Source organism: Pristiophorus japonicus, chromosome 11 (assembly GCF_044704955.1).
Source record: "Pristiophorus japonicus isolate sPriJap1 chromosome 11, sPriJap1.hap1, whole genome shotgun sequence".
Lineage (NCBI taxonomy): Eukaryota > Metazoa > Chordata > Chondrichthyes > Pristiophoridae > Pristiophorus > Pristiophorus japonicus.
Genome location: NC_091987.1, coordinates 121,006,280 through 121,032,682, shown reverse-complemented (window position 1 = coordinate 121,032,682; position 26,403 = coordinate 121,006,280). Strand labels below are relative to the sequence as shown.

Sequence of the window (26,403 nt, the reverse complement as noted above, 5' to 3'; positions counted from 1 at the left end):
ACTTGCTCCACTTGACCCACCTCATTCCCCAGAACCAGATCCAGCAATGCCTCCTTCCTCGTCAGATCAGAAACATACTGATCAATAAAGTTGTCCTGAACACATGTTAAAAATTCTTCCCCTTCTCTGCCCTTTACACTATTATGATCCCAGTCTATATTAGGATAGTTGAAGTCCCCCATTATTACTACTCTATAGCTCTTGCACCGCTCTGTAATTTCTCTGTAAATTTACTCCTCCATATTTTTCCCACTATTTGGAGGTATATAGAATACACCTAGTGTAATGGCACCTCTATTATTCTTAACTCTAGCCATATAGATTCTGTCCTTGACATCCTTACTCTCCAGCACTGTAACATTCTACTTAACCAATACTGCTACACCACCTCCTCCTATCTTTCCTGAACACCTTATAACCAGGAATATTTAATACCCAATCCTGCCCTTTTTTGAACCAGGTCTGTTATTGCCACATCATCATATTTCCATGTGGCTATTTGTGCCTGCAGCTCACTTACCTTGTTTACTATGCTTTGTGCGTTCACGTAGACTGTAAACCTGTCTTAAGACAATCCTATATTCTCTTTTAGTTGGACCCCAATACCTTACTATTTCTTACGTTAGTGCTCTCTGCCTCTCCCAATCCTTTGAGCACTTTATTTCCTCTTTCTAATGTTACATCCTGGTGACCATTCTCCTGCAAAATTAGTTTAAATCTTCCCCAACAGCACTAGCAAACCTCCCCACGAGCCCTGTTGAAGTGCAACCCATCCGGCCTGTACAGGTCCTACCTCCCCCAGAACTGGTCCCAATGCCTCAGGAATTTGAAGCCCTCCCTCCTGCATCATCTCTCCAGCCATGCATTCATCTACTCTATCCTCCTATTCCTATACTCACTTGCATGTGACACCAGGAGTAATCTAGAGATTACTACCTTTGAGGTCCTGCTTTTAAATCTCTTTCCTAGTTCCTTAAAATCTACCTACAGGACCTCATCCCTCTCTCTACCTATGGCATTGGTAGCTATATGAAACATGACATCTGGCTGTTCACCCTCCCCCCTCAGAATGTTCTGCAGCCGCTCAGTGACACCCTTGACCCTGGCACCAGGGATGCAACATACCATCCTGGAGTCATGTCTGCGGCCGCAAAAACGCCTGTCTGTTCCCCTAATTATTGAATCCCCTACCACTATTGCTCCCCCACTCTTTTTCCTCCTCCCCGTACAGCTGATCCACCTGTGGTGCCATGGACTTGGCTCTGGCTGTACTCCCCAGAGGAACCATCGCCCTCACCAGTACTCAGAACAGAATACTGATTGGAGAGCGAGATGCACTCAGGGGACTCCTGCATTACCTGCCTGGTCCTCCTTTTCTGTCTGGCGGTCACCCATTCCCTCTCTGCCTGCACGCTCCTTATCTGTGGCATGATCACCTCCTGAAACATGCTCTCCAGGAAGCTCTCAGCCTTGCAGATGCAGCACAGTGATGCTAGCTGCTGCTCAAGCTCCGAAACCTGGAGCTCGAGCTTCTCCAGCTGATGACATCTCCTGCATACATGGTTGTCCCAGGTACAGGAAGCATTCTGGATTTCCCACATGGCAAAGGATGTGCATGCCATGGTACTGAGCTGCCCTGCCATGCCTTTATTCGACTATTAACTAACTTTACTGAAACTTAAGACTACGATGTATCTAATTCAAGTTATTAATATAATTTAGTATTAACAGTTACTAATTAAATATAGTATTAACAGTCACTAATCTCCAAGCTTCTGCTTTATCACTAACCAGCTATTTAACCCAGACCCCTAACTTGGAGAAAAAAAAAATGTGACCTTTACCAACCATCTTGTGACGTTTGAATTGTCGCTCAACTCCTTTTATGCTGCCTCCGCTGCTGGTGCTCCCGCTCAGCACCACACTCTGTATGGCTCTTGAAAATTTGTTCTATTTATATTGGGCTGTTTGTCTTGCTGGCCCTGTTGCTCTTTGTAAAGAAAATGTCTTTCCTTTTTTCTTCTGTAACTCACCAAATCCCCAAAATTGTCACACATGGTCCTTTTACTGATGAAGTAAATGAATACCTCTTACTGTTTCGAAAATGCAAGGTTGAGAACATTAGGTAGGATCAGGCAAAGAGAGGCTGTGCTATGGAGTCTGCCTCCTCTCTATAAACACCCCCAGTGCTGTGGAGACTACCCCACTCTGTAAACACCCCAGTACCGTGGAGTCTATCTCTCTCTATAAACACCCCCAGTGCGCCAGTGCTGTGAAACCTGCCCCATTCCTGTTGTAGGATGGGCTCCATATTGCCAGAGCAACAGACAAATATACACATTGGAATATTGTACAGCTGTAATTGTTTCTAGGTAGTAATTTATAATCTAATTTCCTAACTACTGGACCTTTCTCAGGGAAAATCCTACAGTCAGTCCAGTGAGCAAGAAGCTGTCTCCCCAGCCTGTAGATAGGACAGACCACCTGGGCGGTGCTGCAGCATATATGGGTGAAGAAAGAGATTGTACTGAGGTGGGGAGGGATGGAGGAGGGACAAGGAGGAAACTGCAGGGGGGTTGGGGGGAGGGAAGGCTGAGTGTAATATGGACATTTGTGAGGGTTAGATCTGAGGCATTGGGGCACATGTGGGGGCTGGAGTGTTGGCAAAATGGCTCCGGGAACACTGGAAGGCAGGGGCCAGGGAAAAGTTGGGTAGCAGGAGAATGGGAATATTGGGATGGACTGCTATATAGAGGACTTCAGGGGACTGTGGTAGCATTTCAGAGGAAAAGGAGTTGGAAGCCTGCTTTTTGGAGGGCTAGGACATGGGAGCATAGAGGGGGGAGATTGGAGCACTTGGTGGGGGCAGGAGGCAGGACTGAGTGCTGGGAAATAATGAGGCTGTGAATCTGTCGAGCCAGCAGAACAAGCAGTGAATCTATCAGAAGGGGGTTCTCATGTCTCTCCAAAACGGTTTACAAATAGTGACACAAGGGGTTGAGATCGTGTCGTAAACTATAAGAGCAAAGTTCAAGCAGCTGATCAATGTCAACTCAGTTCCAAAATACGTTATTGCCTTCAAACATAGTCTAGAGTCTTACACTTTGCATAATGTAAGTAACAACTGGCTATCTGCTCCAAGTAAAGCCAGTAAGAGAGTGAGAGGGATTCTGGCCATTAAGCTGCCAAGAGGAGACAGAGTAAGGGGACTGATAAACCCACAAAAAACAGTGTTTCATCTACTGGGAGATGTTCATTAGTATTCATGAAGCAGAATTCCCATAGGAGAACTAAAGAAAGAAGAATTTGCATTTATATAGTGCCTTTCACAACCCCAATACTTCCGAAAGTGTTTCAAAACCAATTAATTATTTTCCAAGCACAGTCACTGTTATTTTGTAGGTAATTTGTACACAGCAAGGTCCCACAAACAGTAATAAAAAGAATGCCAGTTCATCTGTTTCGGTGTTATTAGCTGAGGCTATGCCACAAGGGGAACTCCTCCTTTCTGTAAAAGTGCCATGAGATCTTTTACATCCAACTGAACAGGCAGTTTATCCAAAACATGACACTCTGACAATGCAGCACTCCCTCATTACTGCACTTAAGTATCAGCCTAGATTATGTGCTCAAGCCTTGGAATGTGGCTTGATTCCACAGCTGGGCTCAGAGGTCAGTGCTACATTTGAGCCAAGATGACATATATCGAGTTTGGCAAGAGGAACGGAAGGAAAGCCTAAAGCTCCTGAGTGAAGCAACGTCTGTGGGAGCTAAAGTTGTTTTAGTTGTTAGAAGATGGATAAGCTTATTATTCCCACATTACAACAGTGACTACACTCCAAAAGTACTTCATTGGCTGTAAAACACTTTGAGACGTCTGGTGGTCGTGAATGGCGCTATATAAACACACAGAATGTTTTATCTGTTTTAACCAGAGATTATACCTTTTTTATTAATTAGTTCATGATTTTTTTTGATTGCTAAAATTTTTCATGTGTTCATTATGTTATAAATGTAATTTTAAGGGTATATGACAAAGCAACATGGTCAATTAAAGGACTTTAAAATGACTTAAATTATTTTTTTCAGGGATGTGATTAGTTAAAGTTTTAGTGAAATAAATGTTAATGTTTTTATGATTGGCTATTGTCTCCATCTAAAGCTATTAGAGGGTGGTAACACAAAGGGTTGAGATTGTCGTAAACCATGAGAGCAAATCTTATACAGTTTATCAATGTCATCCCAGTTCACAATTGCGTTGTTGCTTCAAGCACAATCCAGGTTGTTTCACTCTGCATAATGTCAGGAAATAAAGTCACTTATTCCCTCTTTGCTGGTTTTTATATTTTCTTTGGTGGCTTTTCCAGCATTATGTCATGAAGAAAGGTACTAGAGTCAGTTCCGGCTGTGATAACATTTGATCAGGCCAGAAGTAATATTGGGATTTACTTGAATGGCTGATGCTGGCAAGTTTTACAGCTTCTCTCAATTATCTATGAATAACTGGAGCAAGGGTTAAAAAAAACTAAACCAATTTCGTGCAGTGGCATTCAATTTTATAGAAACACCACTTTGGACAGCCCATATAGTAGACATGAAATAAAGAGCAGGTATTAGTGCGAAACACAAGGCCAAGCAGCTATCTTCCAAATCCAAACATTGTTTAAAACTATATTTATTCTCAGCAACTGAAATTGCAAACAATAATATTGGAGGTTAAAATGACATATTTCTAAGCATAATCTAAAAGCATTTATAATCTCTGGTTGAAACAAATAGGAAAAACATTCTGTGCTGTTATATGCTCAACTTTCATTTTATGTGTCAAAGCTGACCTTCTGTGGTAACCTTCCCTTCTCCACTAAACCAGCCTCTGATATAAAAAACACATTGTTAATGACACCCTGAAAATGAAGGAAATATACAAAACAGCCTTTTTATAACATGCACCATATGGTTTTTTGGATGGCTCCCAAAGGGAGCCTCACAGAAAGGAATACTGTATCTAAAAAAACACCCACTTCATCTCATAAAAAAAGTTCTGAAGTTTTTAAAAAGATTGAATGTATTGCCAGCATGGACATTTTCAAAGCAATATTTTGCATATTTTCAGAGATAGACACACATCAAAAATGTCTCCTAATGTCACAAACATTGCATACCAGAAAAGTCACAATTTAGAATACCATCACTTTTTAATACAAATATACCAAATTTTTAAAATGGACAGCATTGCAGGAGTATTCCTGTATTTTTTAGGCATGCTCTGTAAATAGTTATATTAAAAAGTATAGGTAGTTCTGGTTGTATGTCTCGTGCTCTGTATATTTTTAAGTCTCGATATGAAAAATTGATTTTAACTCCACTCCGATTGCACATTTTCTACTTGTAACTCTCCCCCACGCCCCAAAAAAACTGTAGACGATGGGACAATTGGAACTTTCAAGATTGACGTCAATAGATTTTAGTTAGGGAAGGGTATCAAGAGATAGGGAGCAAAGGTGGGAAAATGGAGTTGAGATGCGGATCAACAGATCTAATTGAAAAACGGAGCAGACCCAAGGGGCTGAATGGCCGACTCCTGTACCGAATGTTCCTGTGTACTTATAAATCACAATTCAAAACTTCTCTTTACATAATATAACACTGGAGTGTCAGCCTAGATTTTTGTGCTCAAGTCCCTGGAGATTTAATAGAGATGTTCAAAATGATGAACGGTTTTGAGAGTAAATAAGGAGAAACTGTTTTCAGTGGCCGGAGGGTCGGTAACCAGAGGACAGGGAAGTAAGGTAACTAGCAAATAAAACAGGGAGATGAGAAATTTTTATGCCAGTTATTTGACCTGGAATGCACTGCCTGAAAGGGTGGTGAAAGCAGTTTTAATAGTAAATTTCAAAAGGGAACTGGATATATATTTGAAAAGGAAAAATTTGCAGGTCCATGGAGGAAGCAGCAAGGAAGTGGGACTAATTGGATAGCTCTTTCAAAGGCACGATGGGTCAAATGGCCTCCTTCTGTTCTGTATGATTCTATTCTGATTCATTAATTTTATACTGTGAGCCATGTAGTGCTACATCACTCAGTGAGTTAATATAATTCTGCCATCTCTATCGTTTATTATATCTGTAAAATAGTACAAGTCTTTGTATAGAGAGTGCTGCCTGTAAATGACATATTTCCCGAACAATTCTTCATCATGCTATTTCTGCTATGCCTACCTGTTGCACGTAAACGTACCTATATACTTACTTCCCAATGAGTCTTCCCAGCTCTGACTCCACAGTAAGTGGCAAGGTGTAGTAGGTGCGAGAGGATGGTCATAGAATGTGGGAGCACTGGTGAATGTGGAAGGCTTGCGTAGACAGGTACCTGGTGTGTGAACACTCAGAAGGGGTTCCTGGGTGGTGAGGTTCCAGGTTATGGCAGGGAATAAGCCTTTTCCACCAATGAGGTGGGATTATCGAAAAGGTTTCTCTTGTATCAGGAGCCTGTGTTTATACTCCCTCCTGCAACTTCCCGCTGCTTTATCCCTCAGCCTCAAATGCCCATGTCTTCCCTTCCCTCACTGCTTCCTGATGCTTCTTTCCGCTCCGACCTAAATCTACCCCTTCCTGCTAACGCCCCCTGCCAATTCCCCCCGCCCCAAGTGCTTATGAATTTTCTCCCTGCTCCCCACTTCTAACCAACTCATTGAATCATAGAATGGTTACAGCATCGGAGGCCATTCGGCCCGACAAGCTGTCTGGAAGAGCACTTCAGCTAGTCCCACCCCACCTCCCTTTCCCCATAGCCCTGCAATTTTTTTTCCTTCAGCTACCTATCCAATTCCCTTTTCAAAGCCATGATTGAGTCTGCCTCCTCCATCCTATCAGGCAGTGCATTGCAGATCCTAACCACTCGCTGCGTAAAACAGTTTTCCCTCATGTCACCTTTGGTTTGTTTACCAATCACCTTAAATCTGTGCCCTCTGGTTCTCAACCCTTCTACCAATGGGAACCATTTCTCTCCACCTACTCTGTCGAGACCCGTCGTGATTTTGAACACCTCTATCAAATCTCCTCTCAACCTTCTCTGCTCTTAGGAGAACAACCCCAGTTTCTCCAATCTATTCACATAACTGAAGTCCCTCATCCCTGGAATCAAAGATCATGGCTACTACATTCCCACTGTGACCTGGGAACTGGCTTTAAATTCTTTAAAGCATTTATGTGCTTTTACTTGGATAGTAAAAGTGCCATTAGTGTTTTGAAGAACTTATCGGTGGTTCCACAGTCATGGCCTCGAACTTGGCTATGGTGCTTTTTTTGACGGTGTAGGATAGTGTATAATATAATACAGGTCAGTATTAATATTAGAATATGAGAATGTGTTGTGTGTGATAGAGGCTAACACATGGTTTAGATTGGGTTGTTAGGATTCCATAGGGGAATGCTAAGTCAGCAGGAAGTGTTGGCTTAATGCAATTTAAGAAGCATGAAAGGGTTTGTGTAAGAATTATAGCTAGTTTGGAGCCAACATGTTTAGGTTTCAGCTGTTATAATTCTGTTAAGGTGTGATGTTTATAACCGTACAAAATGTTATCTTCTGCATAATCAACACCCACATTGTAGTAAGAATGATGTGTATGTAGTGCTACATATAGAAACATAGAAAATAGGTGCAGTAGGAGGCCATTCAGCCCTTTGAGCCTGCACCACCATTCAATAAGATCATGGCTGATCATTCACCTCAGTACACTTTCCTGCTTTCTCTCCATACCCCTTGATCCCTTCAGCCGTAAGGGCCATATCTAACTCCCTCTTGAATATATCCAATGAACTGGCATCAACAACTCTCTGCGGTAGGGAATTCCACAGGTTAACAACTCAGTGAAGAAGTTTCTTCTCCTCTCAGTCCTAAATGGCCTATCCCTTATCCTTACACTATGTCCCCTGGTTCTGGACTTCCCCAACATCGGAAACATTCTTCCCGCATCTAACCTGTCCAGTCCCGTCAGAATTTTATGTTTCTATGAGATCCCCTCTCATCCTTCTAAACTCCAATGAATGCAGGCCCAGTCGATCCAGTCTCTCCTCATATGTCAGTCCAGCCATCCCGGGAATCAGTCTGGTGAACCTTCACTGCACTCCCTCAATAGCAAGAACATCCTTCCTCAGATTAGGAGACCAAAACTGAACACAATATTCCAGGTGAGGACTCACCAAGGCCCTGTACAACTGCAGTAAGACCTCCCTGCTCCTATACTCAAATCCCCTAGGTATGAAGGCCAATGTACCATTTGCCTTCTTCACCTGCATGCCAACTTTCAGTGACTGATGTACCATGACACCCAGGTCTCGTTGCACCTTCCCTTTTCCTAATCTGCCGCCATTCAGATAATATTCTGCCTTCGTGTTTTTGCCACCAAAGTGGATAACCTCACATTTATCCACATTATACTGCATCTGCCACTTGTTTGCCCACTCACCTAACCTGTCTAAGTCACCCTGCAGCCTTTTAGCATCCTCCTCACAGCTCACACCACCACCCAACTTAGTGTCATCTGCAAACTTGGAGATATTACACTCAATTCCCTCATCCAAATCATTAATGTATATTGTAAATAGCTGGAGTCCCAGCACTAAGCCCTGTGGCACCCCACTAGTCACTGCCTGCCATTCTGAAAAGGACCCGTTTATCCCAACTCTCTGCCTCCTGTTTGCCAACCAGTTCTCTATCCACGTCAGTACATTACCCCCAATACCATGTGCTTTAATTTTGCACACCAATCTCTTGTGTGAGACCTTGTCAAAAGCCTTTTGAAAGTCCAAATACACCACATCCACTGGTTCTCCCTTGTCCACTGTACTAGTTACATCCTCAAAAAATTCTAGATTTGTCAAGCAGGATTTCCCTTTCATAAATCCATGCTGACTTGGACCGATCCCGTCACTGCTTTCCAAATGTGCCGCTATTTCATCTTTAATAATTGATTCCAACATTTTCCCCACGACTGATGTCAGGCTAACTGGTCTATAATTACCCGTTTTCTCTCTCCCTTCTTTCTTAAAAAGTGGTGTTACATTAGCTACTCTCCAGTCCATAGGAACCAATCCAGAGTCGATAGACTGTTGGAAAATGATCACCAATGCATCCACTATTTCTAGGGCTACTTCCTTAACTACTCTGGGATGCAGACTATCAGGCCCCGGGGATTTATTGGCCTTCAATCCCATCAATTTCCCCAACACAATTTCCCACCTAATAAGGATTTCCTTCAGTTCCTCCATCTCATTAGACCCTCGGTCCCTTAGTATTTCCGGAAGGTTATTTGTGGCGTCCTTCGTGAAGACAGAACCAAAGTATTTGTTTAAGTGGTCTGCCATTTCTTTGTTCCCCATTATAAATTCACCTGAATCTGACAGCAAGGACATACGTTTGTTTTCACTAATCCTTTTCTCTTCACATATCTATAGAAGCTTTTGCAGTCAGTTTTTATGTTCCCAGCAAACTTCCTCTCATACTCTATTTTCTCCCTCCTAATTAAACCTTTGTCCTCCTCTGCTGTATTATAAAATTCTCCCAGTCCTCAGGTTTGCAGCTTTTTCTGGCCAATTTATATGCCTCTTCTTGAATTTAATACTATCCTTAATTTCCCTTGTTAGCCACTGTTGAGCCACCTTCCCCGTTTTATTTTTACTCCAGACAGGGATGTACAATTGTTGAAGTTCATCCATGTGATCTTTGAATGTTTGCCATTGCCTACCCACCATCAACCTTTTTAAGTATCACTTGCCAGTCTATTCTAGCCAATTTACATCTCATATACATCTACTAATAAGGTCAGAAGTGGGGATATTTGTAGACAAGGTCAAGGGCAGCAGGCGAATGGGAGCACCATCACCTGCAAGTTCCTCTCCAAGTTATACACTATCCTGAATTAGAAATATATTGCCATTCCTTCATCATCGCTGGGTCAAAATCCCAAACAGCACAGTGGGAGGACTGCAGCAGTTCAAGGTGGCTGCTCACCACCACCTTCTCAAGGGCAATTAGGGGTGGGCAATAAATGCTGGCCTTGCCAGTGACGCTCACATCCCAGAACAAGTTTTTAAAAATGACAAGGTCACATGGCAATAATCTCAAAATTGTCCACCTAGGTGTAATAATTTCACATTCAGTAATTCTGTGGTATTCTGTTCTGAAAACTCACCTGGATTTGTTATCCTCCAACCTTGCAACAAAGGCTAAGAGTAAGGAAGTCTTGCTGCAATTATATTGGGCTTTGGTAAGACCACACCTGGAGTATTGTGAACATTTTGGTCTCCTTATCTAAGGAAGGATATAATTCCCTTAGAGGGGATGCAACAAAGATTCACTGGGACGAGATGTAGAGTAGAATGGTCTTGTTTGGAAGAATGAAAGTTGATCTCATTGAAACGTGTAAAATTCTTATTGGGCTTGACAGGGTAGATGATGAGAGGCTGTTTCCTCTGGCTGGGCAGCCTGGAACTAGGGGTCATAGTCTCTAGATAAGGGTCAACCATTTAGAACGGAGATGAGTAATGTCTTCACTTAGAGGAATTCTCTACCCCAGAGTGCTGTGGATGCTCTGGTGTTGAGTATATTAAAGACTGAGAGTGATAGATTCTTGGACATTAAGGGATATGGGGATTGGGTGGGAAAGTGGAGTTGAGATACACTAGTAGATTAGCCATGATTTTATTGAACATAACAGCTCAAAGGGCTCCATGGCCAACTCCTGCTCCTATTTCCTATGTTCTTATAAGTTTGCAGACTCTGGTGGCTATCTTACTCGTAAGTATAGACGTATAACTTGCTTGTACTTTGTGTCGATATTAATAAAGCCAACAAGTTGATTTATCCCCGACGTCCGAACCTATATAACTTGGATTAATCTATTCAGTTTATCTAATAAATGGCACCCCCCCCCCCCCCCCCCCCGCCCTCACCCATTCCAACTGTTTCTAACACTTAGGAACTCGCTCCCAGATAGTGACACATTCGTGGTACTCATGTTGCATCCAGTAGTAATGAGTCCTATCACCTCGTGTCCCATCGCCGAGAACCAAGCGTAGACAGCAGAATGAGCGTGCGTCAACCCAGGCTTCCCACCCACCCTTTCCTTCAACTACTGTCTGCCCACCTGTGACAGAGACTGTAGGTCCTGCATTGGATTCCTCAGTCACCTGAGAACTACTTTTAGAGTGAAAGCAAGTCATCCTCAACTCTGAGGGACTGCCTATGACCTGCCACCTTCAAAGATTTGTGCACACACAGCCCAAGGTCTCTGGTCTTCTCCTCATTCCTCCTACCAAAATGCATCACTTCACACTTCTCTGCGTGGAATTTCATCTGCCATATGTCCGCCCATTCCACCAGCCCGTATATGTCATCTTGATGTCTATTACTATCTTCCTCACTGCTTACTATACTTCCAAGTTTCGTGTCTGTTGCTGCTCCTCCCAAGTACCTAGCATTGTCAGACCTGATGCAACACCCATGCTCCAGAGTTCATTGGAAGGCTGATTGTTTAGCCAATATCTTCTGCTCTGCTCACCACTAGATCTTCGCAGGCTTATTCTATTGTTTTAGTGCCAGCTTTAAATGGGAGAAATTAACACAATGTAGGCAGTCAGTGAATTCTGAATAAATTTATGCATTTCATGTTAACTATTCCTTAACAAAAAAAAGGTTGAATTGAGACAGAAATATTTACTCCCAAAAGCAAGTTTAAGAGTATAGGTTAAAGTTAACACCTCAATTAACATCAAGCCAGTGCAGAGTTAGCTTGTGTGCTCGCTCTAACACCTAGATCAAGTCAAACTCTTTACTACGTCAGTGAATAGAATGAAAAATCCCATTATAATGAAATCACCAGTACTATTCACAAATAGTCTAGGAAAAGCCTGCTCACAGAACCATACATCAATATCTCTCTGGTCAACTTCAGTGTTTAGATTTACATTTAGAGGTTCTTTGTTTCTTTTCTTCCCTGAAGTTATTTTTCAACCATTCTTCGATCAGCTTTTCTTTTGTTACCGGCGTCATCTTTCTGAGACAACTCATTTGTTAAACTTGCTGCAACACATATTTCATCAAATGTGCCTTTCTCTTCAGCTGCCTGGAGTTAAAAGTTACCTTACTCTGTAAATGTTTATCCAGCTCGGCCTTCTTTGTCTGCTTGTAATTCAATGTCTGGCTGATACTTCGAGTGAAGGTTAATCAGTCAGCTGCCAGTAAACTGAAACTCTTGATATTGTTGTATTTTGACATGGCAAATAAGATTTAATTATAAAAGAGCCTTACTGCATTCTAGACGTAATATACTATCCAACAGGGTCTTTTTTGGGCTGTAACTTCAGTGCACACAGGCCCATAAACAACAGGTGACCTTATACCTTACTAATCCAGTCCTTGACCATCTGTGGCTTCTGTACAATACATACAAGGTTTTCTTTTCAGCCTCATTAATTTCTTAAAAAACCTAAATGTGAGTTGGGTTACATTCGAGTGAGTGGAATACACAGGCGAACAGTTAAGTCTATAATAAAAAATATGGGAGTGCCACAAAAGTGCAAACATACTGGAATTACGCCATTAACATTGAAAAATACAGGAATACGCCTGTGTATAAAGAAATAAGAAAATGAAAGAAAACATAGGCAAAATAAATTTTAATTAAAAAAATGTAAGAAAGAGTAAAAAATGGTAGATTTCAGGTAATTCCATCTTTGGGAAAGACTGATAACTGGCTGCATGGCCAACTTGTGAACTACAGGCAAAACAGAGGGCCAGCTATCCTTACAAGAAAGGAAAAAAGAAAAACTTGCATTTAAAGTTGTTGTGATCTGTAATGCACTGCCTAAAAAAAGAGTGGTGAAAGCAGATTCAATAGTAACTTTCAAAAAGAAACTGAATAAATACTTGAAGGAAATTTATTTTACAGGGCTACAGAGGAGGAGCAGGGGAGTGGGACTCACTGGATAGCTCTTTCAAAGAGCTGGTGCAAGCACGAGAGCCCAAAAGTTTCCTTCTACGCTGTATTATTCTATGATTCTATATAGTGCCTTGCATGACCTCAAGACATCCCAAAGCACTTTCCAGCCAATTAAGTACTTTTGAAGTGTGGTCACTGTTGTAAAGTAGAAAATGCGACAGCCAATTTGCAGACAGCAAGGTCCCATGAACAACAGTAAAGCAATTTGACCAGTTAATCTGTTTTAGGTGTTGGTTGAGGGATAAATATTGGCCAGGATACCGGGGAGAACTCCCCTGCTCTCTTCTTCGAAACAGTGCCGAGAGGGCAAGCTTAACTTGGTTTAACTTCTCATCTGAAAGATGGCACCTCTGACAGTGCAGCACTCCCTTTGTACTGCACTGGAGTGTCAGCCTAAATTGTGTGCTCAAGTCTCTGGAGTGGGACTTGAACCCACAACCTTCTGACTGAGAGGTGAGTGCTACCACTGAGCCAAGGCTTTATCTGCAATGAACCGTAATGGACCAGCATCAGTGTGGGCTCATTACTTTCAGACACACCTACTGACACATGCAGTGCCACTAACATGTATCAATTAACTGCTCATATGCTAGTTCACAAATACACCACCATCTCATCATACTCTTTGGTCTGCCTGGGCACAGAAGTGAACATCCATGAATTCTCTGAATATCCTGCCTTATTGCCTGTAATTGTTCTCCTTGTGAGTTACAGCTGGCAATGGCTGGGGCCACGATTTTAACTCCGGGTGAGTTTTGGCAGGTGGATGGTGAGTTGAGTTGGAAACTCATTTGCTGCTGCAGAAATGAGGCTCGATTCATTTTACTCCCTGCTGACACAAGGTAGGTTTAAGGGATCGGGATCCAGGGCATCTTGCGGGGTCTCAATCTTGGGAAATGTGGGGGATGGGGGATGGGGGGGGGGGGCGGGGAGGTGTCCACGGCAAGGGAGGTCTAAGCTTTCATTGAGAAAATAAATCTTACCTTCATTAGCCTCTTCTGGGGATGATCTTTTTCTGACCTGGCTCAGCCTGGTAGGAAAACTGCAGCGACTCCCCTACTCAGGGTTAAAATTGCAGTCGGGCACCGGTGACATCATATTAAAGGCATATTAAAGACCGACCAGCCAGCACTTGTTCAGGAGTGCAGGTTAACATTGCAGACATTGGGATTCTGGTGGCTTTCCTGCAAGTAAATAACCCCTGGGTGATTTTAACTGCCCGCCTATCTGGTTTCTGCCAGACGAGTAGGGTTAAAATTGGCCCATTGATGTTTTGGAGTCCAAACTTCAAGAAATATAGCAGCCATGAAACTTTCATGAATGATGCTTCCACTGTGCTTGCAGCCACATAACTGCGATCCCCATTGATGATACCATGTGCTTAGTGATAGTGCAGATATCCACCATGTTATTGCTATGGAAGCATATATGGGTATTGGACTCCCTCAGACTACATAGTGCAAAGCCACCAACTGTTCTGGTGCGGAATCCACTTAGTTAGGTTGTAGGGTGGGTTCCATAGCAGTGGGATCCTTGGAATGGTGCAGGCAGATTCAATTGTGGCTCAAATACTTGAAGGAAAAAAATTTGCAGGGTCACGGGGATAGGGCGGGGAGTGGGACTAGCTGAAGTGCACTTGCAGAGAGCTGGCACAGGCTCGACGGGCCAGATGACGACCTTCTGTGCTATAATCATTCAATGATTCTATGAGCATCTTCCACTTTCATGTGAAAGGAGGCAAGTGACTGCTTAACACAGTGTTGCGACTGTACCAGTCTCCGTTTCAAATGAGATCTGTTATTATGTAGATGGATGTTTTTCACAGGTAAACTGAACATGGTATGAAAATGTCACCATTGCATCATTCATCAAAGCTCTTTACTGAAACCTGAGTGACAACTTTGTAACATTCTGTGTATAACACAACTGGCAAAACAGTAAATGAAACCATCTTTTAGATAACAATGGGATGTCCACTTTAATACTCCTCACGTTAACTCTTCCATATTTTCCTTCCACCACAAAATTGTACACAATTAATGCTTGATACGCACATATGACCACGTAACTAGAGCCAGCACACATTTGCCCCACATATCATTCCAATCCTGTTTGGTCCTTGAATGGCGATGAATAATGTTTAAGGAATGACCTTCCTTGGGACGTCTTCTTAAGTTCATATCTGAGACAACGAATGACGCCATTAATTGCATCAACGCACACTTTCCAGTCTTTACCGTCCTCAGCCAGGTCAAAACTTGGGAAGCAATCCGCTAGAAATTCTGTGGGAAAAATGGAAACTAGTCAGAATTACGTTTCTATACGATAAATGACTGGTTTTAAAAAAATAATTCTGAAAGGTCCTGTGTTGTTCAGGCATCTTAAAATGATTAAAGAAAGATATAAATGAATTTGAGAAAGGTTGATGGAGAAGATTGCGGAAATCATAGTATACCCACACAAAACATCAGAATAACATCTAGCGAAGGCTTTGAAGGGAGATAGAAGGTAAAACATAATTGCTGGAAATTTGAAGTAAAACTGAAACTCATTGCAATGCACAGCAGTTCGATCAACAGCTGGAGGGATTGGGCTGGATTTTCGGCTTTTGAGATTTCAGGGCTGCAAATTTCGCCAAAAAATGAGGTTCCATGATCGGGGGTGCAAAGTCAGGTGTTACACAAGGAAGTTTTTAAACCCCAGCTGAGAATCGCGGCATTAAATAAGTCAGAATAATGTGCAGGACAAGACTGTACAGATGCCTTGATTTTTGTTGAATACGCTTGTAAATAGTTTCTTTGATTTAATACACCTCATGTTGCCCTGCAACATAACGTTGTCTATTGTCTATGGGGGGAGTGTCTGTTACTTTTTTTTGTAGTGAAATGTCTGTTTGATCAGTTGCCATTGATGTCTTGTGTATCATTCCAACATTCACCGGAGATGTGCCTTTATGGGGGCACATAGCGTGTCCAGTATTAGCTCCATCCCTCAGTTTCCTCTATTATGAGCTGGCGACATGTGACTCTTGGTCCAGCCGCATCGCCACACTGCCTCCCCTGTGGATGGTGTGGCTATCCAATGGGGGATTCGCCAGGCTCGTCATCATCCTCCTCCTTCTCCTGAGGTGGTCCTGCAATCCCCATTGGCAGTGCCTGGTCCCTCATGATGGCCAAGTTGTGCAACATGCAGCACATCACAATGAATTCGGAAATCTGTTGAGGAGAGTATTGAAGGCTGCCTCCGGAGCGGTGCAGGCATTGGTCTGCCTGTATGAGATGACATATCTCTGTAAGCACTTCCTTTCAGAAACACAGTCTTCTCACACACTGCTCCTCAGAAAGCTGGAGGTTTGAGCGTTGGTGCCTGTAAACCCAATGGTGGGGGGGGGGGGGGGGGGGAGAAGCCCTTCTCCCCAGACGTGGGCCGACATGGCCCAGAGCCATTCTTCTAGCTTGACGCCGCCTGGCAATAAATAGCGTGGCGCATGAAATGCTGGCGAACTAGTGATGCCCCCATTAAATTCTCTCAATTGCGTTGTTAGGATACTGTAATGGAAGATAAAACTGCCACTTTCAAGTCGGAACTTCACGCAGCGTGCTGCGCGCAACCGTTGCAGTCAATGTGACCTGCAATGCAGGATCCTCATCTCACCATTTAAGTACACGGCAAATACCGCCTGCTGCACCCTGGGAACGGCTGGTTTTTCAGGCATTTCCTGGAGTGGGCGTCGAATGAGGCATTGGGGCCGAATTTTGCATCCGGGCGCTAGCGGAATGTTGCACGACAATTGACGTCATGATCTCAGTGAAACTAGAGGGTGGGGTGGTAAGTTTTTGCGCCAAATTTTCTGGCTGGGTGGTAAAAGCTGGATGCCCACCGTTATGCCGAGAAACACCCTTTACCGCCTCTCCGGGCGCTAACTGAGGCGCAAGCGAACCGAAAATCCAGCCCATAAGGTTACTGCTTCATGTGTGTCTGTTCATCAGAACTAGCATGGTTGAGCTAGAAATCACATTTTACAGAACTGATGAAGGTAACTCAGTTGTTGCCTCAAAGAGGCAGTAACGGGTGGTAAGAAGCTACTGCTCAGTCGGGGTGGAGGGGCCAATATTTTGGAAATTGCCCTCCTCCCACTTTGTGGCAGTGTAGGATACCGCCCCGCTCGTGTTTCTGCCCCATCGGGCACGCGCCGACCCCTTACCGACCGCGGCAACCCCTTTCCACCCCGCGTGGGAAATTGCCCCACGGGAGCAGATCAGCTCCCGACAGCTTTCTCCAGGTGGGAAGCTGCTAGTGGTTGGGCGGCGCGTCCGCCCTTAAAGGGGAGGGCGCACCACCGTGGCCGCCATTTTATTTTAAGTGTCAGCCGACTCCGAAGTCGGCCCAACAGTGTCAGCCGCGGATTCGGCCGGGCCACCAACAGGCAACCCGCACCCCCTTAGGTACTGGATCTCTGGCCCAGCCGAAGCATTCCCTGGTGGCCCAGTGGGCGCCACTAAAGTGTTTGCAGAGCTCGCAGTGGCCCTCCCCCTTTAACTGAAGGGGAGCGATGTGACGTATCAGCGTGACGCAGCACGTCCACATCGTGCTGATGTCATAAGCACCATGCTGACATGGTCTGCGCGGAGCTCATGACACCACCCGACTTTCGTCCGCTCCCAACCGACTTCCGCCCCGCCGCTGCCCAAAACACCACCCTGCCAGAAGAAACATCAAAAGGAAGGCAAAATCGATCACCACACTGCCCCAATGATTGGGGTGATAAATCAACAAACAAAATAGTGAGTGCGCCCCGTTTTGGTCGGAGGGCAATTTCAGCCCCTTACGTCCTTACTCAGCCTGGCCTATATGTGATTCCAGACCCACACCAACATGGTTGACTCTTAACTGCCTTCTGAGATGGCCTAACATTCCACTCAGTGGTATCAAACCGCTACGATGAATAATGAAACCAGACTAACCATTCGGCTGCAACCTAGGCATCAAATTAGGACACGACAAAGGCACACCCTCCCAGTTGATCCTGCAATGTATCCCTCACTAACATCTGGGGACTGGTGCCAAGGTTTGGTGAGCTGTCCCATAGACTAGCCAAGTAACAGCCTGACAAAGATATGATTCTGTGCACATGAATATCAGTTAACATCCTAGACTCCTCCATCGCCATTCTTGGATATGTTCTGATCCACCGGCATGACAGATCCACCAAAGGTTGAGGCACAGTGTTATACAGTTCAGGAGGGGAATGGCCCCTGGGAGTCCTCAAAATTGACTCTGGACCCCAAAACTTCAGGTCAAACATGGGCACAGATACCTCCAACTGATTACCAACTACTGTCCTCTTTCAGCTGATGAATCGGTACTCATCTATACCAAACAGCACTTGGAAGAAGTACTGAGGTCAGCAAGGGCAGAGAATGTACTCTGGGTGGGAGCTTTCAATGTCCATCACCAAGAGTGGTTTGGTAGTACCACCACTGACTGACCTGGCCAAGTCCTGCAGAATATAGCTGACAGACTAGGCTTGCAGGAAGCAGTAAGAGAATTAACACGAGGATAACCTACTGGACCTCATCCTCACCAAGTAATATCTGGCACAAAGGAAAATGGTTAAGGGTGTTGGAGGTTAATCATCTCAGCCCCAGGATATCACTGCAGATAAGTTCCCCAGGGCAGCATCCTAGACCCAAGCTGCTTCATAAGTGACCTTCCCTCCATCATAAGGTTAGAAGTGGGCTGTTTACTGATGATTGCACATCACAATCCCTCAGATAATGAAGCAGTCCATGCCTACTTGCAGAAAGACCAGGACAACATACAGGCTTGGGCTGATAAGTAGCAAGTAACATTCTCACCATACAAGTTTCAAGCAATGACAATTTCCAACAAGACAGAACCTAACCACCTCCCTCCCCATGACATTCAACGGCATTACCATGGCTGAATCTCCCACCCTCAACATCCTGGGTGTCACCACTGACTGGAAACTCAACTGGTCTAGTCACACAAATGCTGTGGCTACTAGAGCATGTCAAAGGCTGGGTATTCTCTGACAAGTGTTTCACCTCCTGACTCCCCAAAGCCTCTCCATCACCCGCGAGGCACACGTCAGGAGTGTGATGGAATACTCTCCGCTTGCTTGAATGGGTGTAGCTGCAACAATACTCAAGAACCTTGACACCGTCCAGGATAAAGCACCAGTTTGGTCAGCACCAGTGTTCCCCCGAAGCTGCTCGGCCGCACAACTCCATCGAGGTTGTCACGCACCAGACATTGCAGGCCACGCAGTCCTGCTGGCGTAGGATTCAGCGCACAGGCGCTCTTTTCAATCACGTATTACAGGCTCACTCTTTCGGCCCACAGGAGTGGGTTACGGCGCTAAACCAATTTTACTGCTTGCACGCTAGACCCCGCCAAAGGCCTGACCCTGAGCCCCAAGGTACTGAATGCGAACTGTAAGGTTATCCACACAACCATCTATGTGGCCTTCTGCGCACGCGCGGTATCCCAGAGCCGCGCATCACTCAACAGTTGTGGCCTTGCAGCTTAAACATATTTTCTTCAGCTCCATGGGAGAACTGGCTGCGGGGAGAAGAGAGCATCAAAAGGGGAGAGCTGGGGGGGAGGGGGGGCAGAGAGAGAGAGAGAGAGAGACTGTGTGGGAGGGGCAGAGAGAGAGAGAGAGACAGAGACAGAGACAGACTGCGCAGGAGTGAGAGAGAGAGAGAGACTGCCCGGGAGAGAGAGAGAGAGAGAGAGAGGCTGGAGAGAGAGTGAGAGAGAGAGAGACGAGAGAGAGACTGGAGAGAGAGAGAGAGAGAGAGCGACTGGAGAGAAAGAGAGAGAGAGTGGGGAGAGAGAGAGAGACGGGAGAGAGAGTGTGGGGGGAGAGAGAGAGAGAGAGAGTGGGGAGAGAGAGAGTGGGGAGAGAGAGGGAGTGGGTGGAGAGAGGGGGAGTGGGTGGAGAGAGGGGGAGTGGGTAGAGAGAGAGAGAAAGAGAGAGAGTGTAGAGAGAGAGAGAGAGTGTGGGGAGAGAGGGAGAGTGGGGAGAGAGGGGGAGTGGGGACAGCGAGAGAGCGAGAGAGAGAGAGAGAGATTGGAGAGATCGAGAGCGAGAGAGAGAGAGAGAGAGAGAGAGACTGGAGAGAGCGAGAGAGAGACTGGGGAGAGAGATAGAGAGAGAGAGAGAGAGAGAGAGAGAGACTGGGGAGAGTGAAAGAGAGAGACTGGGGAGAGTGAGAGAGAGAGAGACTGGGGAGAGAGAGAGTGAGACTGGGGAGATCGAGGGAGAGAGAGAGACTGGAGAGAGCGAGAGAGAGGAGAGAGAGAGACAGAGCGAGACTGGGCGGAGAGAAAGAGAGAGAGAGAGACTGGGCGGAGAGAGAGAGAAAGAGAGAGAGAGAGACTGGGGAGCGAGGGAGAGAGAGACTGGGGAGAGCGGGAGAGAGAGACTGGGGAGAGCGGGAGAGAGAGAGACTGGGGGGAGAGGGAGAGAGAGAGACTGGGGGGAGAGGGAGAGAGAGAGACTGGGGGGAGAGGGAGAGAGAGAGACTGGGGGGAGAGGGAGAGAGAGAGACTGGGGGGAGAGGGAGAGAGAGAGACTGGGGGGAGAGGGAGAGAGAGTGAGACTGGGGGGAGAGGGAGAGAGAGAGACTGGGGGGAGAGGGAGAGAGAGAGACTGGGGGGAGAGGGAGAGAGAGAGAGACTGGGGGGAGAGGGAGAGGGAGAGAGAGACTGGGGGGAGAGGGAGAGGGAGAGAGAGACTGGGGGGAGAGGAAGAGAGAGAGACTGGGGGAGAGGAAGAGAGAGAGACTGGGGGGAGAGGGAGAGAGAGAGACTGGGGGGAGAGGGAGAGAGAGAGAGACTGGGGGGGAGAGGGAGAGGGAGAGAGAGACTGGGGGGAGAGGAAGAGGGAGAGAGAGACTGGGGGGAGAGGAAGAGAGAGAGACTGGGGGGAGAGGGAGAGAGAGAGAGACTGGGGGGAGAGAGAGAGACTGGGGGAGAGAGAGAGACTGGGGGAGAGAGAGAGACTGGGGGAGAGAGAGAGACTGGGGGGGAGAGAGAGTGACTGGGGGGGAGAGAGAGTGACTGGGGGGGAGAGAGAGTGACTGGGGGGGAGAGAGAGTGACTGGGGGGGAGAGAGAGTGACTGGGGGGGAGAGAGAGTGACTGGGGGGGAGAGAGAGTGACTGGGGGGGAGAGAGAGTGACTGGGGGGGAGAGAGAGTGACTGGGGGGGAGAGAGAGTGACTGGGGGGGAGAGAGAGTGACTGGGGGGGAGAGAGAGTGACTGGGGGGGAGAGAGAGTGACTGGGGGGGAGAGAGAGTGACTGGGGGGGAGAGAGAGTGACTGGGGGGGAGAGAGAGTGACTGGGGGGGAGAGAGAGTGACTAGGGGGGAGAGAGAGTGACTGGGGGGGAGAGAGAGTGACTGGGGGGGAGAGAGAGTGACTGGGGGGGAGAGAGAGTGACTGGGGGGGAGAGAGAGTGACTGGGGGGGAGAGAGAGTGACTGGGGGGGAGAGAGAGTGACTGGGGGGGAGAGAGAGTGACTGGGGGGAGAGAGAGTGACTGGGGGGAGAGAGAGTGACTGGGGGGGAGAGAGAGACTGTGGGGAGAGAGAGAGAGAGAGACTGCGGGGAGAGACTGTGGGGAGAGAGAGAGAGACTGTGGGGAGAGAGAGAGAGAGTGACTGTGGGGAGAGGGAGAGAGAGAGACTGGGGGAAGAGGGAGAGAGAGAGACTGGGGGAAGAGGGAGAGAGAGAGACTGGGGGGAGAGGGAGAGAGAGAGACTGGGGGGAGAGGGAGAGAGAGAGATTGGGGGGAGAGGGAGAGAGAGAGAGACTGTGGGGAGAGGGAGAGAGAGAGAGACTGGGGGGAGAGGGAGAGAGAGAGAGACTGGGGGGAGAGGGAGAGAGAGAGAGACTGGGGGGAGAGGGAGAGAGAGAGACTGGGGGGAGAGGGAGAGAGAGAGAGACTGGGGGGAGAGGGAGAGAGAGACTGGGGGGAGAGGGAGAGAGAGAGACTGGGGGGAGAGGAAGAGAGAGAGACTGGGGGGAGAGGAAGAGAGAGAGACTGGGGGGAGAGAGAGAGACTGGGGGGGAGAGAGAGAGACTGGGGGGAGAGAGAGAGACTTGGGGGGAGAGAGAGAGACTGGGGGGAGAGAGAGAGACTGGGGGAGAGAGAGAGACTGGGGGGAGAGAGAGACTGGGGGGAGAGAGAGAGAGACTGGGGGGAGAGAGAGAGACTGGGGGGAGAGAGAGAGACTGGGGTAGAGAGAGAGACTGGGGGGAGAGAGAGAGACTGGGGGGAGAGAGAGAGACTGGGGGGAGAGAGAGAGACTGGGGGGAGAGAGAGAGACTGGGGGGAGAGAGAGAGACTGGGGGGAGAGAGAGAGACTGGGGGGAGAGAGAGACTGGGGGGAGAGAGAGAGACTGGGGGGAGAGAGAGAGAGACTGGGGGAGGGAGAGAGTAACTGGGGGGGAGAGAGAGTGACTGGGGGAGAGAGAGAGAGAGAGAGAGAGAGAGAGAGAGACTGTGGGGAGAGAGAGAGAGAGAGAGACTGTGGGGAGAGAGATGGAGAGAGATAGAGAGAGAGAGAGAGAGACTTGGGGAGGGAGAGAGACTGTGGGGAGAGAGAGAGAGAGACTGGGGGGAGAGAGGGGGACTGGGGGGAGAGAGGGGGACTGGGGGGAGAGAGAGAGACTGGGGGGAGAGAGAGAGTGACTGGGGGGGGGAGAGAGAGTGACTGGGGGGGGAGAGAGAGTGACTGGGGGGGGAGAGAGAGTGACTGGGGGGGGAGAGAGAGTGACTGGGGGGGGAGAGAGAGTGACTGGGGGGGGGAGAGAGAGTGACTGGGGGGGGGAGAGAGTGACTGGGGGGGGGAGAGAGAGTGACTGGGGGGGGAGGGAGAGTGACTGGGGGGGGAGAGAGAGTGACTGGGGGGGGAGAGAGAGTGACTGGGGGGGGAGAGAGAGTGACTGGGGGGGGAGAGAGAGTGACTGGGGGGGGAGAGAGAGTGACTGGGGGGGGAGAGAGAGTGACTGGGGGGGAGAGAGAGTGACTGGGGGGGAGAGAGAGTGACTGGGGGGGAGAGAGAGTGACTGGGGGGGGAGAGAGAGTGACTGGGGGGGGAGAGAGAGTGACTGGGGGGGGAGAGAGAGTGACTGGGGGGGAGAGAGAGTGACTGGGGGGGGGAGAGAGAGTGACTGGGGGGGAGAGAGAGTGACTGGGGGGGAGAGAGAGTGACTGGGGGGGAGAGAGAGTGACTGGGGGGGAGAGAGAGTGACTGGGGGGGAGAGAGAGTGACTGGGGGGGAGAGAGAGTGACTGGGGGGGAGAGAGAGTGACTGGGGGGGAGAGAGAGTGACTGGGGGGGAGAGAGAGTGACTGGGGGGGAGAGAGAGTGACTGGGGGGGAGAGAGAGTGACTGGGGGGGAGAGAGAGTGACTTGGGGGGAGAGAGAGTGACTGGGGGGAGAGAGAGTGACTGGGGGGGAGAGAGAGTGACTGGGGGGGAGAGAGAGTGACTGGGGGGGAGAGAGAGTGACTGGGGGGGAGAGAGAGTGACTGGGGGGGAGAGAGAGTGACTGGGGGGGAGAGAGAGTGACTGGGGGGGAGAGAGAGTGACTGGGGGGGGAGAGAGAGTGACTGGGGGGGGAGAGAGTGTGACTGGGGGGGGAGAGAGTGTGACTGGGGGGGGAGAGAGTGTGACTGGGGGGGGAGAGAGTGTGACTGGGGGGGAGAGAGAGTGACTGGGGGGGAGAGAGAGTGACTGGGGGGGAGAGAGAGTGACTGGGGGGGAGAGAGAGTGACTGGGGGGGAGAGAGAGTGACTGGGGGGGAGAGAGAGTGACTGGGGGGGAGAGAGAGTGACTGGGGGGGAGAGAGAGTGACTGGGGGGGAGAGAGATTGACTGGGGGGGAGAGAGAGTGACTGGGGGGGAGAGAGAGTGACTGGGGGGGAGAGAGAGTGACTGGGGGGGAGAGAGAGTGACTGCGGGGAGAGAGAGAGACACTGCGGGGAGAGAGAGACTGCGGGGAGAGAGCGAGAGACTGTGGGGTGAGAGAGACTGTGAGGAGAGAGAGAGAGAGAGAGACTGTGGGGAGAGAGAGAGACTGTGGGGAGAGAGAGACTGTGGGGAGAGAGAGAGAGACTGAGGAGAGAGAGAGAGAGCGAGAGACTGGGGGGGGGAGAGAGAGAGAGAGAGAGAGAGAAAAACGAGAGAGAGAGAGAGAAACGAGAGAGAGAGAGAGAGAGAGTGTGACTGGAGGAGAGAGAGAGAGACTGTGGGGAGAGAGAGAGAGAGAGAGACTGTGGGGAGAGAGAGAGACTGTGGGGAGAGAGAGAGACTGTGGGGAGAGAGAGAGACTGTGGGGAGAGAGAGAGAGAGAGAGACTGTGGGGAGAGAGAGAGAGACTGTGGGGAGAGAGAGAGAGAGAGAGAGAGACTGCGGGGAGAGAGAGAGAGACTGCGGGGAGAGAGAGAGAGACTGCGGGGAGAGACTGTGGGGAGAGAGAGAAAGACTGTGGGGAGAGAGAGAGAGAGTGACAGTGGGGAGAGGGAGAGAGAGAGACTGGGGGAAGAGGGAGAGAGAGAGACTGGGGGGAGAGGGAGAGAGAGAGATTGGGGGGAGAGGGAGAGAGAGAGAGACTGTGGGGAGAGGGAGAGAGAGAGAGACTGGGGGGAGAGGGAGAGAGAGAGAGACTGGGGGGAGAGGGAGAGAGAGAAAGACTGGGGGGAGAGGGAGAGAGAGAGACTGGGGGGAGAGGGAGAGAGAGAGAGACTGGGGGGAGAGGGAGAGAGAGACTGGGGGGAGAGAGAGAGACTGGGGGGAGAGAGAGAGACTGGGGTAGAGAGAGAGACTGGGGGGAGAGAGAGACTGGGGGGAGAGAGAGAGAGACTGGGGGGAGAGAGAGAGAGACTGGGGGGAGAGAGAGAGAGACTGGGGGGAGAGAGAGAGACTGGGGTAGAGAGAGAGACTGGGGGGAGAGAGAGAGACTGGGGGGAGAGAGAGAGACTGGGGAGAGAGAGAGAGACTGGGGGGAGAGAGAGAGACTGGGGGGAGAGAGAGACTGGGGGGAGAGAGAGAGACTGGGGGGAGAGAGAGAGAGACTGGGGGAGGGAGAGAGTAACTGGGGGGGAGAGAGAGTGACTGGGGGAGAGAGAGAGAGAGAGAGAGAGAGAGAGAGAGAGAGAGAGAGAGAGACTGTGGGGAGAGAGATGGAGAGAGATAGAGAGAGAGAGAGAGAGACTTGGGGAGGGAGAGAGACTGTGGGGAGAGAGAGAGAGAGACTGGGGGGAGAGAGAGAGACTGGGGGGACTGGGGGGAGAGAGAGAGACTGGGGGGAGAGAGAGAGTGACTGGGGGGGGGAGAGAGAGTGACTGGGGGGGGGAGAGAGAGTGACTGGGGGGGGAGAGAGAGTGACTGGGGGGGGAGAGAGAGTGACTGGGGGGGGAGAGAGAGTGACTGGGGGGGGGAGAGAGAGTGACTGGGGGGAGGGAGAGAGAGTGACTGGGGGGGGAGAGAGAGTGACTGGGGGGGGGAGAGAGAGTGACTGGGGGGGGAAGAGAGAGTGACTGGGGGGGGAGAGAGAGTGACTGGGGGGGAGAGAGAGTGACTGGGGGGGGAGAGAGAGTGACTGGGGGGGAGAGAGAGTGACTGGGGGGGAGAGAGAGTGACTGGGGGGGGAGGGAGAGTGACTGGGGGGGGAGGGAGAGTGACTGGGGGGGAGAGAGAGTGACTGGGGGGGAGAGAGAGTGACTGGGGGGGAGAGAGAGTGACTGGGGGGGAGAGAGAGTGACTGGGGGGGAGAGAGAGTGACTGGGGGGGAGAGAGAGTGACTGGGGGGGAGAGAGAGTGACTGGGGGGAGAGAGAGTGAGGGAGAAGAGGACTGGGGGGGAGAGAGAGTGACTGGGGGGGAGAGAGAGTGACTGGGGGGGAGAGAGAGTGACTGGGGGGGAGAGAGAGTGACTGGGGGGGAGAGAGAGTGACTGGGGGGGAGAGAGAGTGACTGGGGGGGAGAGAGAGTGACTGGGGGGAGAGAGAGTGACTGGGGGGGAGAGAGAGTGACTGGGGGGGAGAGAGAGTGACTGGGGGGGAGAGAGAGTGACTGGGGGGGAGAGAGAGTGACTGGGGGGGAGAGAGAGTGACTGGGGGGGAGAGAGAGTGACTGGGGGGGAGAGAGAGTGACTGGGGGGGAGAGAGAGTGACTGGGGGGAGAGAGAGTGACTGGGGGGGGAGAGAGAGTGACTGGGGGGGAGAGAGAGTGACTGGGGGGAGAGAGAGTGACTGGGGGGGAGAGAGAGTGACTGGGGGGGAGAGAGAGTGACTGGGGGGGAGAGAGAGTGACTGGGGGGGAGAGAGAGTGACTGGGGGGGAGAGAGAGTGACTGGGGGGGAGAGAG

At 48.9% G+C, this 26,403-nt stretch overlaps 1 protein-coding gene across 3 annotated transcripts in view; it reads right to left on the bottom strand.

Annotated features, from left to right (window-relative positions):
• Positions 1 to 12,257: 12,257 nt before the first annotated feature.
• LOC139276247 (uncharacterized) overlaps positions 12,258 to 26,403 on the bottom strand; it is a 144,977-nt gene continuing 130,831 nt past the window's right edge. For all 3 annotated transcript variants that reach the window (XM_070893956.1, XM_070893953.1, XM_070893954.1), the window contains one exon: positions 12,258 to 15,282. In XM_070893956.1, coding sequence (XP_070750057.1) covers positions 15,098 to 15,282 — 185 coding nt within the window. In that variant the 3' untranslated portion in view covers positions 12,258 to 15,097. The remainder of the gene's footprint in view (positions 15,283 to 26,403) is intronic.